The following is a 20,599-nucleotide window of genomic DNA, read 5'->3' as shown; positions in this document are numbered from 1 at the left end:
TTTTTAATTTTTTGAGGATTCTTTATACTGTTTTTGAGAGTGGCAGCACCAATCTGCATTCCTACCAACAGTGTAGGAGGGTTCCCTTTTTTTTCAGATCCTCATCAACACTTCTTGTGGATTTATTAGTGATAGCCATTTTAACAAGCATGAGGTGATATCTCATTGTGGTTTTAATTTGCCTTTCTCTGATATTGAGCATCTTTTCATATGTCCGTTGGCCACCTGTATGTCCTCTTTGGAGAAGTGTCTATTCAGGTCCTCTCCCATTTTTTAATTGGATTGTTTGGTTTTTGGTGTTCAGTTTTATGCTGTTCTTTATACATTTTGCATATTAACCCCTTATCAGATGTCTCATTGGCAAATATGTTCTCCCATTCAGTAGGTAGTCTTTTCATTTTGTTGATGGTTTTCTTTGTTGTGCAAAAACTTTTAGTTTGATGTCATTCCATTCTTTATTTTTTCTTTTGTTTCCCTTGCCTGAGGAGATATATCAGAAAAAAGTATTTCTAAGAGAAGTGTTAGAGTTTACTGCCTATATTTTCTTCTAGGAGGTTTATGGTTTTGAGTCTTACATTTAAATCTTTAATTCATTTTGAGTTTATTCTTGTATATGGTGTAAGCAGGTTTATTTTCACTCTTTTGCATCTATCTATCCAATATTCTCAATGCAGTTTATGAAATAGACTATCTTTCCTCCATTGTATATTCTTGCCTCCTTTGTCATATAATAATTGTCCACATAAGTGTAGGTTTATTTCTGGGCTCTCTTTTTGTTAATATTTTTTATTGATTTTAGAGAGAGAGGAAGGGAAAGGAATACAGAGATAGAAACACTGATGAGAGAGAAACATCAATCACCTGTCTCTGGCATGCCTCCTACTGGGGATTGAGTCTGAAACCCGGACCAGGAATTAAACCGGTGATCTCCTTATTCATGGGCGGACACTCAACCATTGAGCAACACTAGTGGGCTGGGCTCTCTATTTTGTTCCATTGATCTATGTGTCTGTTTTAATTACTATAGCCTTATAGTATAGTTTAATATCAGATAGTGTGAGGCCTCCAACTTTGTCCTTCCTCAAGATTGTTGCGGCTATTCTTGGTCTTTGTGTTTCTAAAATCTTTTGGGGTTATTTGTTCTAGTTCTATGAAAAATGCTATTGGTTTTTGATAGGGATTGAGTTGAATCTAGCGATGCAATGTTCATACTGCTGTTCACGTGAAAACGTAGGCTAGAGGCCCAGAGCTCTCCCTGAGACACAGCAGTAAGTAATGGGTTGCTACCCGCAATCTTGGGACTTCAAAGCACTTCACTAAATATCTTTTTATAGAAAAGCAGTGTTTTACATTACAGTGCTCTTTACTATCTAAATGAAAAATAGTTCTGTTTAACAAAAAGCAAAAAATGCACATGGAAAAGAATGAAAATACAGATAATCCCTTGATCCATGAAAAAGCCTCTAAGAAACAAAGAGGCTGTCACATAATAAATAAAAGCAATGGGTATTTAATAGGCCTAGCAATTAGAAGCCACCCAAAAGTAACAGAAAATGCATTGAAAAAGAAAGGATAAAATGATCAAAGAGAGTAATAGGAACCTATTATCATTACAGGAGTTTATACTTGACATCTCCCTTTTAAAGGCATTTTAATACATTTCATTCAGTTTGTGTTATATGGTAATTTTTTTATCTTTTTAAAGGCATATTTTAAAGGCATTTTAGTACTAATAAAAGCAATTTAGCACATTTCATTTAGTTTTTGAATAAAAGGAGAAGGGATTAGGGTACATAAACATATTTATTTAGATTGACAATGTTTTGAATGTTTTAGTTCGTTTTATTTTAAGTAACTCTGTTTGCTTTGTATTCTGAATTTTGAAAACTCAACTACTCCAGAAGAAACCAGCCACGGGGTGTGCCTTGTGGCTTCATCCACCTTTCAGTCCACAGGGAATGGAATAAGAGAGGGAGGAGGGCCGTGTCATTCAAGGTCTGAGGGCATTCCTTTATTCAATTTATTTAGCCTTAAGAAAAATGCATGATGCCAACAGTGAGACTAGGAAAGAATGTAGTTTATAAGCTTATACATTTTTTAATGAATACTCTCCTTGACACTCTTATAAAAGATTCTATTTTGTGGAGAAGTCTATATTAAAACTTGCTCAGAGTTAGAGTTCAAAGGCAAATGAAGAATAAATTGATGGCTGTTCTATTTCTAGAAGAGCCCTTGTCTCTCTGTGGGCTCAGGGTTTATGGTGGTTAGGGCCACAGCCTCATGAGCAGCTGCTGACCATCTGAAGCTGTTGGCCATCTCACAATCCTATCACCTACCTAGGTGGGGGACACTGAAGCTGAAGGAAGGCCGTCCTCTGGGGTGTGGGATTCACCTTGTGATGCCAGGCATCTGGTGAGCCCCTAGGATGGCATTGTGACTCAGAGGCTTTCCTATGCTCCTGCCTCCCTAAAAATATATTCACAATTATAGTTTACAAATGTGTTAGCATGAAGATGTATGTAACCGTTGACCCTAAAAGCTTGGACGTTTTAATTTTTCAAGAAATCTAGGTACTTTTATGGGTCTTTGAAAAGATTTTGGGACCTACGCACCGAGTACATTGTGTCTAACAGAGGTCTTCTCAGTGATGAAGACCCTGACATTAAAAAAAAAAGTGAGGCAAAGACTGCCATGGTTCAAGCCAGCACAATATCAAGCCTTACCCTATATTGCCCTATACCAGGGGTGGGCAACCTTTTTGTGAGTGCGTGCCAAAAACAGCAAAATCTCTGACTCAGAATTCTTCTGCGTGCCAACCCTAATTTTTTGAGAACATGTTACTCCTACTTGATATCTCTTAAGGTGTATGTATGTAAAGAACCTTGAAGAAATAATAAAATTCATTCGAGTGACAAAAACACAGTATATGATGATGAAAAATACATTTACTTTTTAATGTATACATGTACACTGATAGTCCGACAGAAAACTTTATGACTCTGTTTGATATTATCAGTGGGACTTTTGCTGCTGCATCACTAATGACAGAGAATTTACATCAGGTTTATATTTTGTGACCTTCAGAGATATGCTACTACTTTCATCTGTCAGGCTACTCCTATTATGAGACTTAACAAAATTCATCACTGAGAACAAAGATTCACAAGCGTTATGTGGATGAAACCAAAACACTGGTCGGATCTAGGAAGGCAGGGAGAGTTAAGGCAGAGGCATAGAAATCGCTCTTCCCCTCTCTCGTCAATCCATGTCTGTGGTCTTTAAGATAACTTGTTATGTAAAATTATTTATCTAAAATGCACCTACACTGAATTTATCTGAAAAATAAAAAAGTCGATATTAAGAAAAAAAATTGTAAATGGAAGATTGTAAGAGAGGGTTTCGCATGCCAGCAAAAGTTACTGGCGTGCCATGTTTGGCACCCGTGCCAGGGGTTGCCCACCCCTGCCCTATACTGTACCCAATGTAGTAGGCCATTGGGTCTTTGTCGTGTTCACAGATCTTTTAAGAGAAGTGCAGGGAAAGTGCCTCCTATAGGTATGTCCTCCACTTCCTGGGAGGACTCTATCACAATCTTTCAGTTCCTTTGCCTACTAATTTTCACTTTACAGTTATGCATATTTTTGTACCATTTTCAGTCTTTCTGGAGAAATAAGAGGCAATAAAATCCACGATGGTTTCTCCCCTACTGGGTTAATGAAGTAAGTGAAAAGTCGTACTGGGAAAACAGCTGTCCTGGCTATTCCCCAGTTAGCTTTCTGCCCATAGCTCAGTTAAGCTCATTTTGGGAGGTTTAAAATAAAACAGGTTTTCAGAGCTCCATGTGTGTAGCGATCATAATCTCAAATTTGATATCCCCAGAGGGCATGCTGTCATGTCCATGCTTACATTGGTTCACCGTGTCTGAGTGCAGGGGAGCTCTGGCAGCCTGGTGTATATCTGATACCCTTTTGCAATGGTTGTAACATGTGTCTGAGGGGAGGAGTACAACTTAGACACTTAATCATGGACAAAAATAGCAATGGGGGAGAGAATAAGAACATCACATTTAATCCCCTTGTCTCCTGCCAGTTCTGGAAACATACATTCTTTTGGCCCCGCTAGGGCTGGCTCCACTTGGTGTGGCTCATCATCTCTGCAAAGCTAGAGGGCAGAGTACTGCGGTGGTGGCTGGCACAGACCCCCAGCCAGATCCCTGTCCTGAGCTCTGGTTCTCTGTCCCCCATCTGTTTGCTCAGCCCATGGCAACTCATTTCCATTCTTGGTGCCTTGGTTTTCCTCCTGTAGAGTATTGCTAACACCAGTGCCCCATCATAGGGTTGTTGTAGTTATTAAAGAGGCTACTCTATGTAAGAGTGCTTAGCACAAAAATCTATCTATTCGTATTTCCTATGGTTGTTATACTTGCCAAGTTCCCGGGTATCACTTGACGCATATATAATTGTGAGAAAGAAAGGGAAATAAAGTCATCAAGGGTGCCTTTCTTCCTCCTCCATGTCTATCTGGACTCTGGACTTGTGTGGTTAATTGGCTGATCTGCTCTGTGGTTAATGGCTTGATATCTGGATGGGGCCATACCTAATGTGAAGCTTCATGGGAGGAGTGAACCTGGGAGCAACCAGAAAACGGGAGGGGCTCACTAGGCTCAAGGAGTTGCTCCATAAGTCTCAGCTTTTACTTTAACTTTAAAAATTCTAAAACCTCAATGGAAGTTCTTAGGGCCCCAGCCATAGGGTGTTTTTTGTTTTTTTTTAATTGAAACTCCTTTGGGTGTTTTGGTAACTAAACATGTTGGATGAGGATTTAAGATCTTGAACTGTGTTCTCTCCAGAGTACACACTTTTCCTAGCAAGTTCCAGCATGGTGGTTTGCAGAAGCTAAGGCCTACACCCTTGCTTGCATAATCAAAGGAAACATGCTGTCTCTTGCATTGTGTTGAATTGTGTAGAATTGAAATAGTGTGCCTTGGGAAGGAGCTAGAAAGAGATGTATAGAAAATGAGGATTATTGAGCAAATGTGGACTCTAAAATCATGAATTAGTAAGAGGCTATTAATAAATGCCCATTTTCTTTTTGCTACTAGAGCCCAAGAGAGGTGGGGAAGGAAACCAGCAAAATAGCACAGTCTTCAAAGTATTTCCCGCTCTCTCATCTTCTATATTTAGCACTTTCTGTCCCTATTCTATTAACCTATGATCCTGTTGAAACATTAATCACCATGCATTAAAATAAGAGCTCATCATTTTAGAGACTGAGATCATTTTTAGATTTTTAAAAATAAAAGATTTCAAATCCTTTGCAAACCTTCATTTTCTATGGTCAGGCCATTTCTTATATCCTGTAATGCAGGCAGTCAAGTTGGTTGTCTTATTTTATCTGGGGATTTTTTTAAAAATATATTTTATTGATTTTTTACAGAGAGGAAGGGAGAGAGATAGAGAGTTAGAAACATCGATGAGAGAGAAACATCGATCAGCTGCCTCCTGCACATCTCCTACTGGGGATATGCCTGCAACCCAGGTACATGCCCTTGACCGGAATCGAACCTGGGACCTTTCAGTCCGCAGGCCGATGCTCTATCAACTGAGCCAAACCAGTTTCGGCTATCCGGGGATTATGTATTCTTGCATTCACTTCTTAATAAAATTCATTTCTCCATTTTCAGGGAAATTTTATTTTTGATTACATAGTTCTTTTGCATACTTTAAATATTGAATACTGGGATATTTCTATAGAAAAACATGGCTTATTTAAGAGGAAAATTACATTTTTAAAAGTTCAAACTGTTCTACTTCTGAAATAATTTTTAAAACCCAATATATTTTGACACTGATGAATGTTGATGAGATTTTGATAACATAAATCATCGCTTCCACAGTTTTACTAAAGTGTACCTTGCAATATTTTTCTTCCTGTTAGGAAGTGGAAGACCATGTGGCGTTTTTAATAACAGTTCCCACTGCCCTGGCAATTTTCTTTGCGATATTCATCCTCGCCTGCATCGAGTCTGTGTTTAAGAAGCTGCTCCGCCTCTTCTCTGTGGTCATCTGGATCTGTCTTGTGGCCATGGCCTACCTGTTCATGTGTTTCGGAGGCACCGTCTCTCCCTGGGACCAGGTAAGGTGTTAAAATGGCTTTTACATTTTCTTTATGTGCTCTGATTGGTGACATACTTAATTCTGTAAATTTGGCCCTGGACTGCAAATAAGAGACCTTTAGAAGAAAGTCTTTTGAAGTAATTCTCTTCATGGTGACCTCATGCCTGAAGTCATTCGATGCCCATTTTAAGTCATCAGACCTGCTGGCAGCCAGGGCACGGGCCTGGGTCTCACTTGTCGCTGGTTGTAGATGGCCAAGTCTGGGTTTATACCTCACACCATCTTCTCCTGCTTCTCTGAGTTTCCTGTTTTTCCAGGATCCCTCTGCGGTGGGAGCCTTACCTTGTGCCTCTAATTCTCGAACACTAGTAGTTGCCCTTGAACTATTTCTCAATCACTGGACCTTTGTTCTTACAGACAGACTTCTGTGATACTGATTTTGTATCAACATGAACACATCATATCAATAAGGTTGCTTCCTTACCTGTTGGGAAACTCGCGGTTCTTTGTGTTGAACCTAGTGATGCTCTCGGCTTAGAAAATGGCTCCACTGGAGGATGTTTTGTCTTTAGGAGAGTGTATTCTGACTAATGGGCTGCCACCTGGGGGAATCCTGCTGACTTCTAAATTAGATGGTGTATGGTCCAGAGCACAGACAAGTCCGGGCTGCAGAGATGGATGTACAAGTTATTAGCTTCAAGCTTGTCATTGAAGCCATGGGGTTCTGTAGCCACCCTAGAGAGAGTGAATTGAGCACCAACAGGGTTATCACAGACTTGGTGGGGACTCAAGAGTTGGGGTAGGAGAGAAATAGGAGCCAGGAATGGATAGAGGGAGAATCATTTGTGGGAGCAGAGAACCAGTGAGCGAGAATTGCTGTAGAGACCAAAAGAAAAGGGAGACTCAACATGGGAACAGACTAAAGGGTTCAAGTGCCAGGGTGAGGGAAAGAGCATCATGGTGTGCTTTGGATGGAGAGAGCCCAGGATGAGGTTTCCAATGGGTTCTGTTATCCCATGATCTCAGCTAATTCAACACCATGTTTGGGCCTCAGTCTCTTCTGCAAAGGGTGAGGACTGGAGTAAGTGAACTCAGGTTGGTGTCTCTGGTTCTAAAGAACACTGTCCTAGTGGACACAAGAGTCCGTGCTTGCATCTTTCCTCTCCTGCAGTTCCCTGAAGAGGCTTTAGGGGTCAGTCTCCTTATCACTCTCACCTTTGGAGGGATGGGCACCCACTTTCATGCCCAGGCCAGTGCCTTCCCTGCCTCAGTGCTGCCTCTCTTCATCATGTACCTTGTTCTCTGGCCTCCCCTCCTGCCTTAAGTGGTACACATGGTCCATGGTCCCTCCCACCTTCACACTGGCACACACAGAACAGAAGAAGGAGACGGATTAAGAGCCTTGATTTGCTGGCCTGTGGCATGGACCCACTGGTCTCTCCTCAAACCAATGCTACTTTGGTTTAAGGCTATCTATACTAATAAAAGGGTAATATGCAAATTAACCATCACTCCACAACAAAGATGGTGGCACCCTTCGCCACACAGATGGCGGCGTCGGCTGGACCCACGGAGCCCGCTGGACTGGGCGGGATGCTTGGCGTCCCTCGTCACCCCAGCAATGAAGGAAGCCAAGCTTCCCACAAGCCCCAGCTGGCTGCTGAGGGCCAGCCTCTGGGCAGTGGCCACAGAGCCGGCTGGAGCGGGCGGGAGGCGGCTCAGACCCAGAGTGAAGGCGGGAGGCAGCTTGGGCCTAGAGCAAAGGCGGGAGGTGGCAGCCAGAGCGAAGGCCCGGGTCCCAGGTGCCAGAAGGAAGCCGGTGCTGGCAGCCAGGGGAAGGAAGGCCTATTCTTGCATGAATCTTTGTGCATCAGGCCTCTAGTTACTTTGTAAGAAGCCTGCTTTCTGGAAGAGCAATTAGCCCCTCCATGTTCTTCTGTTTTCCTATTCTTTAGACTTTTCTTAGCTTACTTTCTATATGAATTTCAGAATCAGCTTGTCATGTTCAGTGCAAACTCCACCAAGATCTGGATTTAAATTATATGGCATTTCCTATTTTTTGCTCTGAAAGATATTTAACAACTAGGAAATAATAAAAGGACACTACGAAAAACATCCAGAGATATGTTCTTTATAATTTTGTATCTAGTCCTTCCATCGAATGACATGGCATGTCTCTCCAGTAATTCTGGGTTTCTTTTATGTCCTTCTGAGACTTTTTTACTTCATGAAATCAGTAGTAATGTTCCTTATACTTGTTCTTAGATACCTATATTTTTTGGGTGGTTTTACTAAAGGCATTTTTTTATTATTCCCTTTTTTGTTTAATATCTTTGCATAAGGGTACTGCTGCTTTTTATGTTGATCTGTTATGTTGGACTCTTATTATTAGCTCTGTTCATTTGTCTGAGGGTCTCAGTTTATTTATATAGACAGTATCATCATCTCCAGATAATTAACATTTTCTCCCTTTCAAATCCTGAATTCACTCTATTTGCAGGCATTGTGTTGTCTACATGTATTAGCCAGGATTGCTGATATAGAATGGATTAGCATAGTGCAAGTGGCATCAGACCTGTTGTCAACATAATTAGAACATCCATAATTTCACAGGAAATAAAATGTTTGCTCTATGATTAGTAGTTTAATAGAATCAGTTTGTCAGGATAAGGAACTCCATCTGTCTGGAATGCTCTTCTTCCCCATGCAGCGTGGCTCCTGTGTTATCTTCATTGACCTCATGGGTCCCTGTCTCAGAGCAGCATTTCCCGACCTTTAGATGCCACCCCATTGGGCAACACCTCAGCCTACTCCAGTTTCCCATAGCACCGACAAGGATTTATAGCACCTCAAATCATATTCTCTCTTTTTTTCTGTTGACTGTATCCTCTGCAAGAATATAAACTCCTGGGCAGTGATATTCTTTTCACTGTCGTGTCTCTGCACCTATGAGAGTAGACTACAATAGAAGGCACCCATGGCTGCTCACTCAGTGTCTCCCTACTGGATGACTTTATTTTGTCATCTCCATATTTGTTGTCGTTGAATTTCTTTTGTATCTGCTTTTTCCGTTTTTGCCCATCTTTTGGTTTTATGACTTACATTTTGCTTATATTGATGCTTTAAAAAAAAATGCCTGTAAGCATATTAAACATACCTTTTCCCTAGTCATTTTATTTTCATTTTCTTAAGATTGATTTCTCGCAGGACTTGAGTTTGTTGGCTAAATGTCTCAGCGTTAATTGCTCCTGTGAGCTTTGGCATTGCTACTTCCAGGCTCCTATTGAGTGGGATTTTCCTCCTCTGCCCACAGCCATAATCCTGCCCGTGATGTTGCCTTCCTTATGCAGCCAGGGCCCTGGGCAAAACTAGACTATATGTGGAGCCTCAGCCCAGATGACATTGCAGGTTGGGTGACCAGCCCTGCTTGTGCCTTGAGCCAGCTCTGTCTGCTTGATGCTCAGAAGTGCCATAGCCAGGCAGGTTGCAGCTATTTTTGGCCACTTTTTCTATGTTGGGGATTTGGGCAGGGGTCTGCCTCACACTGTGGACCTGCTCACACATCCGTCCAGAAGAGGGCCACTTGGGGCCCCATTCCTCCACCGGAGCTTCAAATCCTGCCCAAGCCTCTGGCCACAGCTGCTCCATTCCATAGGCAAGCAGATTTAAAATGAAATTATATGAAAACATTAGCAAAAAGCCTGGCATCTTTTAATATTGGCACCACAGATTTGGCCCCTCATGAACACTTCCAGAAGTGTTATAATAGGTTCACTGTGCTTAAGGGATTGTGCTCAAGGGGTGGTTCCCCATAGGAGATGGTTAAACTAACACTATTGTGATAAAAAAAAAAATGCAGGAGTGAGCCCACTGCTCAGACAGAGGGGCCATCCACACGTGACCACCCTCACTGCTGACTCCAATGGCAAGTTTGGGGTTCCCAGGACCACCCTGAGGTTGGGTAACTTCGTAAAAGGACTCACAGAACTCACTGAACACCATTATCCTCCCAGTTATGGGTTATTAACAAGGAAAAAATAGAGATGAACATCAGCCAAAGGAAGGGGCAGGAAAGCTAGCAAGTGTGGAGCTTTCATTGTCTTCTCTGTGCAGTCACACACAGCACTACTCTCTCGACAATGTTACATGTCACCATGCAGGGAGTACTGCCTACCCGAGAAGCTCAGCGGCCCTTCTCTGTCCGGAGATTTTTTCGGGGCTCAATCACCTACTGCCTGCGTGGCTGACCTTTAGTCTTCAGCCTCACAGATGCTGGTCTGACACCTGCAGTCTCCAGCCCTCTGGAGATCCTGCATGGCCCTAAGACCCCATCATAAATCATATTTAGACTGTCTCTGACCCAACAAAGGCACTCCTGTCTGGCAGAGCATTCCAGGGGCCTAGGGATGACGTCCCAGGAGCACAGGGCAATCCCAGACCTCTGTCTGGGTCAGGTTAATTCTTCGCTGCCCAGGTGGCTTCAGTGTAGATCCCAGCTGTTAACATCTCTGGTGCAGAACATACTAGTAGAGTATAAGCAACCAGCACGTGCATCATCTGTTCCGTGCCCGGCCCTGTCCTGAGCACTTTCCCCATGGAACCTCATTTATCCCCACATAAACACCAAGATGTGGGCACCATCACACTCATCTTAGTGACACCGAGTAAGTCTTTCCTGCCTGGCACACTGTTGTAATGTCCTTCATTCATCTGTGAGGCCTAAGCTTTTCGATGCCATTTTATTTAATGAATTTATAACAAGACAAATCCATTTCCTCTTAGTTGATAACTACTGACTGGTGACCCTCACTCTGAGATGGGAATGCCATTCGGAAGGTAGCAGGACAGGAGGGCAAGTGTCTGGATGGGGTGAGGCTTACACACAAGAGATGCTGGCTTGGCTGAGTGAGGACAAGAGGGCTGAATTGTATCTGCATTTGACTCCAGTCTTCTGCTTCCCTCACACTAAGAGCTCATTGAAAGGAGTTAAATAAACACTTCCATTCCTGACAACCCCATTTCAGGCTTGGCGGGGAGACCATGCTGAAGTTATTGTATAGATTTGTTAAATTACCTACTCGAAAGGCTAACGTTTTGCTCCAGGAAGAAGAGACTTTCTTTGTTCTATTTCCTGATAAGATGCCAGGCATTCAGCATGTGCCTATCTGTGTTTTCTTACAAAAATAGGACATAAGTGTGCAAATATCATTTTCGTATTGAAAGTGGGTGAAATGTAAGAAAATAAAGAGCTCTCATAGGCTTTGAAATGGTACAGAATTGGTTTGCTTTTCCTTTAGTGCAGTCACCTGGAATGCTATTAAACAATGGATTTACCATGCGAAGAACCTAGTAGCATATAAATGAAAGGAGACAAATCCAGCCTGTCCCTGAGTATCCAAGAAACCATCGCTGTCTGCTTTTGTGCACCAGGTTGATTTCTCAGAGGGCATTTTGGAGTTAATATGAAGAGGCACACACAACTCAGAAAAATAAAAGAGCAATATAAAAATTATTGTAACTAACAACAAAGATGAGAGTTTTTGATATTTTTTGTTGTTTTTAAAAGCAAATAATATACTGACAAAGTGTGAATTTTAAGGAAGTGCAGCAACACAGACCACCCTGAAGTGTCGTTATTTTGAGATTCCCCCACATTTCTGCTCTTCAGAGCGGGGGTTGCATTTCTGTATTCTCCCTCCTCTCAGTTCCCAGCCAGAGTGTGTGAAAGTCATACTGGCTATGCAGTGAACTGGGAATTTACCACAACCCTCCCTGGGCCTTCCAGTCCTGACCCTGTTCGAATAGACAGTTCAGTCGGTGTTTCTGCTTCTCTTCCTTCTCTCCTCCTGTGCTTTCCTTTAGAGCAGCGGTTCTCAACCTGTGAGTCGTGACCCCTTTGGCGGCTGAATGACCCTTTCACAGGGGTCGCCTAAGACCATCCTGCATATCAGATATTTACATTACGATTCATAACAGTAGCAACATTACAGTTATGAAGTAGCAACAAAATAATTTTGTGATTGGGTCACAACATGAGGAACTGTATTTAAAGGACCAGAAGGTTGAGAACCACTGCTTTAGAGGAACACAGGCCCTGGTGCTGAGATGGACATTGCAGTTAACTGTCATCTGTTCCTTAAACAGGCACAGCCATTCTCACCTCGGCACTTTCGTTGTCCTCCCCCAACCTCACCCCCACATCAAGGTACATTTGAAAGACAGGTGGCTTTGGAGGCATTTTTATTGGCTTCCCTTTTCCCAGTGTCTAGCACAGTGTCACATAGGTAGGATCACACCACAAATACTTGTGGAAATACTGAATGAGTGTACACATAGCATATTGGTTTGCTTGCCTCTTCCACCATAATAGTGATAGAAAACACTTCCATTGCCCTGGTCCTTCCCTGTACCAGGCATCATTCAGTTACCTATATACATGAGTTATTTGATCTGTACAACTCTGTGAAGTAAGTACTATTATTACTTGCAATTCCTCAGAGGAGAGAACTGAAGCCCAGAATGGTTAATCAAGTTCCCCAAAGTCACACAGCAAGAAGAGAGTCAGAATTTGAACGTGGAATTTTGGCACAGTGATCATCGTCCATCATCATCATATATCCATTATGGTTGACAGCTGTGTGGTGTTTCCTGTTGTGACTTGGAAAATGACAGGTTATTGTGTGATGAGGGAGATATTTAGGAATTTTGGATTGTTCTATCTGAACCACTTTTGGCTTAGTTGTTATTTGGAAAAACTTCATGAAGGGGTAGCTGTTACTTCAGAGATGGCAAAAAATCAGTCATGTTGCTGGTTTTGTCAGCACATAATCCTTGTTGGAGGTATATTCACTCCTCAGATGCATCACTAAGAGAAATGACACATATTTGACCCAAGGAATAAATGTTTATGTATCTACTGCTTGCTTTTCTAATGAAATTAACATCAATTCTTTATAAACAGATTCCTTGTCATTTTATTCCTTTCTGCTGGCATTGTCATCTGGTTCTGCCTTAGATCCTGACACCTATAATCTACCACTTTCCTCCTCATAGGAAAACCCCATCAGATTCCAAGGGCCCTCGGAAGGCATTCTCTGGGATGCCAGCTCAGGGTGCAGTCCAGCCCAGTACCGGCTTCTCCTTGTGTTGGGAGAAGCTGTGCCGGTTTTGGGTCCTGTCCAATACCTTGCTTGATGTCTGGGTAACATGTCTCCTGGGGCTGCCACTGTTGGGAGAGGGGAGGTGGGGGGGGGTTGGGGATGCTGGCCCTGTGTGTGTTGCTCTCAGGGCAGCTGGAAGCACCTCGAGGGAGGTCAACCTGAAGTTGAAAGATGTTGTGACTGTGATCTGGAATTTGTCGTGTTTTCCTGAAAAAGTTAGAGTTATATTTTACAAGTGAGGGAAAATGTTCTGTAGGCTCCCCAAACAAACATCTGTTATTGACACAGTTTAAATGTAGACATTTTTGATGGTGGTTGTCTTAGGGCTTCCTGCCTTCAGTGTCCCTACTGTTTGCCAGATGATTTTATGAAAGGTTGTGTTTGTAATAGAATTCCAGCTACCTTGGCCTTGAATCTTGGAAGCCGTTGTTATATCCAAAGAAACATACTTAATGGGAACTGGTAAATAACACAACCTGTCACCGTCACGTTGGCACTGTGTGTGTGTACCCAGGCGCGCATGCAGGCGAGTTGCTGCCATGAAGGGGAGTGAATTCTAGATTCCGGGCTGGAGCAGCAAGTTCACAGGAAAAAATAAATCCAGAGTTTAAATTATTTGCTATTAAGAGTTGCTAAGCAACACCTCGCTGAGCTTCTCCAATATTCAGAATTTCAAATTTCCTTTTCTCACCAGCCACTAATAACATCCTCACCCAGCAATTTCACAGAGTCGAAAAATCAGAGTTCAGAGTTTGGAAAGGCACTGAAATTCTCAGGACAGTAAACCAAAACGGAGAGAGGGAGAGGACACAAGCTCAGGGATTTGTAAAGGAATCTATCCAGTATCCACCTGGGACCGATGAGCACTTGCCCGGGAGGAACATACCACAGATGGGGAAGAACCTCCAAGAAACAGTAGATGGAATAATTCCTGGTCCTGGGCCTGGAGAGCAGGCACCAGAGATAAATGACATTTCACAATGTGAAAGGCAAGAAGAAAAAATAAAAGGCAGGCAGACTAGAAAATAAGAATTTAGGCTGGCTTTATCTGTCTGCATGTGGACTGTCCATTATAGTAGCCACTAGCCATATGAGGTTACTGAGCACATCAGATGTGGCTGTTTTGAATCCAGATGTGCTCCAAGTGTAAACACTGACTTTTAAAGACAAAGTGTGAAAAAAGTAAACCATTCCATTCATAATGGTTTTACTCATAACATGATGAAACTAGAGGCCCAGTGCATGAAATTCGTGCATGGGTAGAGTCCCTAAGCCTAGCTAGCAATCAGGGCCAATCAGATTCTCTGTTTCCCTGCCTCCCCACCTCCCTGTCTCCTCCTTCCCTCACTCCCTCAGTGCCCCGCTACTGTGGCTGGTCGCCTGCCATGTTCCGCGCCACCCCCTAGTGGTCAGCACACGTCATAGCGAGCAATCAAACTTCTGGTCGAACGGGGAGGGGGGGGGGGCACTTTGCATATTAGCCTTTTATAGAGAGAGAGATTATATTTTGGAAAAATTGGCTATATATGATATGTTATTAAAATCAAAATTTACCTACTTTTAATGTGGTTACTAGAAATTGTCTTTTTTTTTATGAGAGCTGAACTCATTCAGCTCTGAAGAAAGGGGCACATCCTTCCTCCAGCCCAATTTGGGTATTCTTAGGTGACTAAGAATCTTTGGGGGTGTGCAGGAGCCCCATAGGGAAGTCCCAACTCAACTGTAATTAACTAACTGGCTCGTCCAGGGGGCCAGCACAGGCTTGATCTGCCTGGGCCCCAAACCCTTCCAGTTGTTTTTAGACAGCTGGGAGAGAAACTGAGGCCACATTTGACCCACTACATAACATGTCTAGAAAATTTGCTCAGATTACAGATATCCAAAATAAGTAAAAAATTAATATGGGAAATTGTGCCTCCAAGGCCAGAAACTCCCAATTCCCAGCCCTCATTTAATACTCCTGATAGAAAGCCTTTACTTGAAGTGCTTTATAGAAATGGGAAGATTTAATTAGAAAATACCAACTTAAGAATGGCCAAAATGCAGTTGTCTTTGGGCACCTATATTAATATTTTGCATGCAGAAATTAGAAAAATGCCAGCTCTAAAATTAAACTGAATGACTATATGGGAAGCATATCTTGATTGGGAAATTAGAAGCTTCTAAGGAGAAGCATGGGGAAAAAAATATTCTTCAAAAAAAAAGATGGAAATTAATAAGAAATTTTAGAGACTGTCTCGGAACTATCGCTACTAGAAAATTTAATATTATACATGTGGCTTGTGTGGTTTTGCTTTTGTATTGAACAATTGTAATCTATGTTAAAAATCCTATGAAACCTAAAATGCTACCAGAAGTGGGTTTACCTAGTTTGAAGTTTACAAAGTTGAGATACAGAAATAAACTGTGTTCTTATATATTAGAATCTTCCAGTCAGAAATAGTAAAGGACTTAAATGTACGACAGGAAACCATAAAAATTCTAGAAGAATCCAAAGGCAACAAAATCTCAGACATATGCCGAAGCAATTTCTTCACTGATACAGCTCTTAGGGCACTTGAAACTAAAGAGAAAATGAACAAATGGGACTACATCAAAATAAAAAGCTTCTGCACAGCAAAAGAAACCATCAACAAAACAACGAGAAAACCCACTATGTGGGAAAACATATTTGCCAATGTCATATCTGATAAGGGCCTAATCTCCAAAATTTTTAGGGAACTCATACAACTTAGCAAAAGGAAGATAAACAATCCAATCAAAAAATGGGCAAAGGACCTATTTAAATAGACACCTTTCAAAAGAGGACATTCAGAAAGCCAAGACACATATGAAAACATGCTCAAAGTCACTAATCATCCGAGAGATGCAAATCAAAACAACAATGAGGTACCATCTCACACCTGTCAGACTGGCTATCATCAACAAATCAACAAAGGACAAGTGCTGGAGAGGATGTGGAGAAAAAGGAACACTTGTGCACTGCTGGTGGGAATGCAGACTGGTGCAGCCACTATGGAAGACAGTATGGAGTTTCCTCAAAAAACTGAAAATGGAACTCCCATTTTACCCTGTGATCCCACTTCTAGGAATATATCCCAAGAATCCAGAAACACCAATCAGAAAGGATATATGCACCCCTATGTTCATAGCAGCACAATTCACCATAGCTAAGATGTGGAAACAGCCTAAGTGCCCATCAGTAGATGAATGGATTAGAAAACTGTGGTACATCTACACGATGGAATACTATGCTGCTCTAAAAAGGAGGGAACTCTTACCATTTGCAATGGCATGGATGGAACTGGAGAGCATCATGCTAAGTGAAATAAGCCAGTCAATGAAGGAAAAATACCACATGATCTCACTCATTCATGGATAATAGAGACCATTATAAACTTTTGAACAATAATAGATACAGAGGCAGAGCTGCCTCAAACAGATTGTCAAACTGCAGCGGGAAGGCCGGGGAGGGTTGGAGGACAGGAGGTAGGGGGGTAAGAGATCAACCAAAGGACTTGTATGCATGCATATAAGCATAACCAATGGACATAAGACACTGGCAGATAGGGGAGGCTAGGGGACTGTCTAGGGTTGGGGGGCGGGGGGAATGGACACATATGTAATACCCTTTGTATTACTTTAAGCAATAAAAAAAACACAAAAAATTTTTTAAAAAAAGAATCTTCCAATCAGAAATAGAAAAAATACCATTTACTATTGCATCAGAAATATAAAACACTTAGGAGTAAATTTGAATAAATGTGTGTAACTCTTCTTTCTACATGGAAAACTATAAAACATTGCTGGCAGAAATGAAGAAATAAGCGGGGGGATAGACTATGTTCATGGACCCACAGACACAATGTGGTTGTCAATTTCCTTCAAATTCATCCTCTAGATGTAACCCAATTGCAATAAAAATTCCAGTTTTTTTATCGCATAACAAGCAAATTCTAAAATGTATATGGACTTTGCATTTGGTCATTCTTGTGATTTTATATGCTGTATTCTTCAAGCAATAAAATTCTGATGTGTTTTATAAAAATAAATAAATGAAATACCTAGAACAGCCAAAACAAATTTGAGAAAGCAGATATTACTCTACTGGGTTTCAGGATTTATTATAAAACTATGGTACAGTAATCAACATATTATGGGATTCATGTAAAATAAATGTTTAAGCCACTGGTATACAATTGACTGTCCAGAAATACTCCCACACGTATGGTCAGTTTATTTTCAACTATGTTCTAAACCAATTCAGTGGGAAAGTATAAACTTTTCAAAAATAGCTGCTGAAAATATTGGACAACTGAGTGCAAAAAACAAACTTCCACTCTCAGCTCATGCAATATACCAAAATTAACTCTAAATGGATCAAAGACTTTAAAAATATAGTTCCCAAACTATTAAACTTATAGAAGAAAACATGAAAGACAATTTTTGGGATTCTTGGGTTGAAAGCTTTTTCTGAAATAGAACACACCAAACATGAACTAGTAAAGAAAAAAACCTGATCAATAGGATTGTCCAAAATGAAAAAACTTTTACTATTCAAAGGCACTATTATGAAAGTGAAAAGGCACACCATAGAGTGGGAAAACTAGTTACAAAACATATACCTGAGAAAAAGTCTATACTTAGAATATATAATAATAGACTCTTACAACTCAATTGTACTCGATGAAGGTGTGAAAATAGTGTATGAGGTTTTTTAGCACACAAATAATTTTCACATACTCCATTTCAAATTATTGGTATAGTATCCTCAAAGGGGAGGCATAATTTCCATTTTAAACCTCGGGGGAAATCCCAAAAACCTGAGATACAAAAAGAGATTTTGTGACTTTCCAAAAACGTGGCGGGTCTCCAGCTGGAACTGACTGTTTCTTCCGTCCTAGTCCTGGCATTCAGATGTGCTGACTCATCATCTCTTGGCTGTGACCCGCCATGCCTTTATAATGGCTCAAAGGAAGGAGGGATCTATAAGGAGAATAAAGTGACTGAGATGTAAGAGAATGGCAGTATTTCTGTTTTTATCAAGTCTGAGATGATTCTTTAAGCATAGTTTTATTGCATATTAAACTTTCTAAAAGGTTGGCAAATGGATTGCTGAGTTGTTTGAAATTCAATTTCCGTTTAGCCTGTTTTTCAAAAGACTATTTTCCATTGAACATGGGAAAAACATACACGCCTGCAAAATACCTAGGTCACCAGCCTACATTTTCTTTAATGCTCTTGATGTGTAAAAATTATCTTTATTACTATTTTTACCTCCTGAAGGGGGATATAACTAAAGAACCAAATATTCTAAGAAGCATTAAAACACAGATACATTACTCCAAAAATCATGCAGCAATGAAATAAGTGTTGGGGTTTGTTTTTGTTGAAAGCTGGATTTCCTGTAGAAGGGAAATAAATGGGGGTTTGTTATAATAAAATAGAAAAATAGCCAAATCTAACTGTACTGGATTGGCCCAGATATAGATAAGGAGACCGAGGGGAAAGAGGGAGCTCAGAAGCACACTTGTCTTGTATGGCAGAGGTGGAATTAAAACATAGTGGGGCAGGATGGACTATTCAGTAAGTGAAAAATAAATAAATGAAATAAATAAATAAATAAGAAAAAAATGGCTATATTATGGTAAAAATCAAATTTCTTCTTCATTCCATATAAAAATACAAATTCAAGGTGGCTTGAAATCTAAATTAGGAAAGCAGACCATAAGCAGACCAAATATGTAGAGGGAAATCTCTTTGTAACAGCAGTATAAGAAAAGGGTTTCTTCCTCACTGTGTGTGCGTGTGTGTGTGTGTGTGTGTGTGATATGTATCAAAAGCTAGTATGGCATAATGTTCAGTGTATGATGTGTGCTCATGGGTGGTTGTCATATTTGTTGTACTTTTAAAAATTTGGGTTTTGGTAGTTTTAGTGTTTTGCATCTTATAGCAAAATAAAAAATGTGAAAAGAACATCAGCTATGCTAAATATAACGTTGCCTTTGAACTGCATTTGCCATTCTGTGCTGTCTGTCCCCAGCCCAGCTTTTAGCCTAGCTTTTAGAATCCGACCTCCTTATCTGCTTCTCAGCCTTGTCTCCTTGCGCTCCTTCCCCCATGGCCTTGGTAACAACAGATTGTTGTTCACTGGGGTGAAAAGAAAAACCACTTTTCTTTTCCCCTAAATGTGTGTTATTGTCACTAGTTTTAATAAGTGTTCTATTTTCAAAACAAAAAAAAATTGTATAGCACTACACAAATGCCAGGGGATGTAATACTGAATGATGGTAAGATTTAGTCACTGGAATCTGTATTTAACAATTAATGAACCTCAATCAAAACATTAAAAGAATATTCTCATTTAAAAGAAATAGGTAGGCCCAGGCCATACCTCAATTGGTTAGAGCTTAGTCCCAAAATGCCAAGGTTTTGGGTTCGAACCCCAGTCAGGGCACATGCAAGAAACAACTGATGAATGCATAATAAATGGAACAATGATTCAATACTTCTTTCTCTTTCTATCTTTTCCCCTCTCTCTCTAAAAATCAGTCAATAAAATTTAAAAAAAATAAAAGAGTTAGCTAAAAGGTGATATCATTACATTTACTTGGCATACTTGAGGGATTAATTAGTGGCATATTCCTTAGGCATAAAGTAATTATAATTGAATATTAATTGTTTTCATTCATTCCCAACTATTCCCCCTCACCCCAAAACTATTGACAAAATATGAGAAATGAAGGATTGAAATGAAGGCATCTGATCCTTTTCGCTTTATGGAGGCATGCTGTTAATTATGATATCAATGTATTTTTGACATTTTTATTATGATAATAGCTATTACATTAGCAGAGAACTAAATAAAATAATTGCAGATAGATTAAAATTCTGCCACTCTCTTTCTTTTCATTGTCTTCTACATATAAGGCCTGTGCTTTCATTTAACTGCAGAAACTCTAAGTGTGATGCCCACAGGGGCGTGGTCAACACTGCTTGTCAGATTCACGCTACATGCATCTTTGAAGAAAATGAAACTCAGAATCTAGATATGACAGCCAATAGTTCCTTCTTTCCCTATTGAAAATGTAAAGCCACCAAGACTAAGTAGGGGATATGTGGATGCTGCACACTCTAAGGATATGAGCACAAATTTGTGAACTAAAAGTGGAATCAGGCCTTTATAATTTGGAGGGCATTGGTCCACTGGTCTCTGGTGTAGTCTCTGAAAGCTTTAGTCTGGTTATGTGTGTTTCATGGCGGGCAGAGACCCTAGACTACAGCCTGGAAGTGGGGTCTTGCAAAGGTGTGCTGCGCACATTG

The 20,599-nt window shown here is 40.8% G+C and overlaps 1 protein-coding gene across 9 annotated transcripts in view; it reads left to right on the top strand.

Annotated features, from left to right (window-relative positions):
• The window catches only part of ADCY2 (adenylate cyclase 2), a 283,437-nt gene that overhangs the window by 12,959 nt on the left and 249,879 nt on the right, over window positions 1-20,599 (top strand). For all 9 annotated transcript variants that reach the window (XM_036309124.1, XM_036309130.1, XM_036309126.1 and 6 more), the window contains exon 2: window positions 5,938-6,135. In XM_036309124.1, the coding sequence (XP_036165017.1) occupies window positions 5,938-6,135 (198 nt within the window). The remainder of the gene's footprint in view (window positions 1-5,937; window positions 6,136-20,599) is intronic.

Source organism: Myotis myotis, unplaced genomic scaffold (genome assembly GCF_014108235.1).
Source record: "Myotis myotis isolate mMyoMyo1 unplaced genomic scaffold, mMyoMyo1.p scaffold_m19_p_5, whole genome shotgun sequence".
In the NCBI taxonomy this organism is placed as follows: domain Eukaryota; kingdom Metazoa; phylum Chordata; class Mammalia; order Chiroptera; family Vespertilionidae; genus Myotis; species Myotis myotis.
This window is presented reverse-complemented; position numbering and strand designations above follow the sequence as displayed.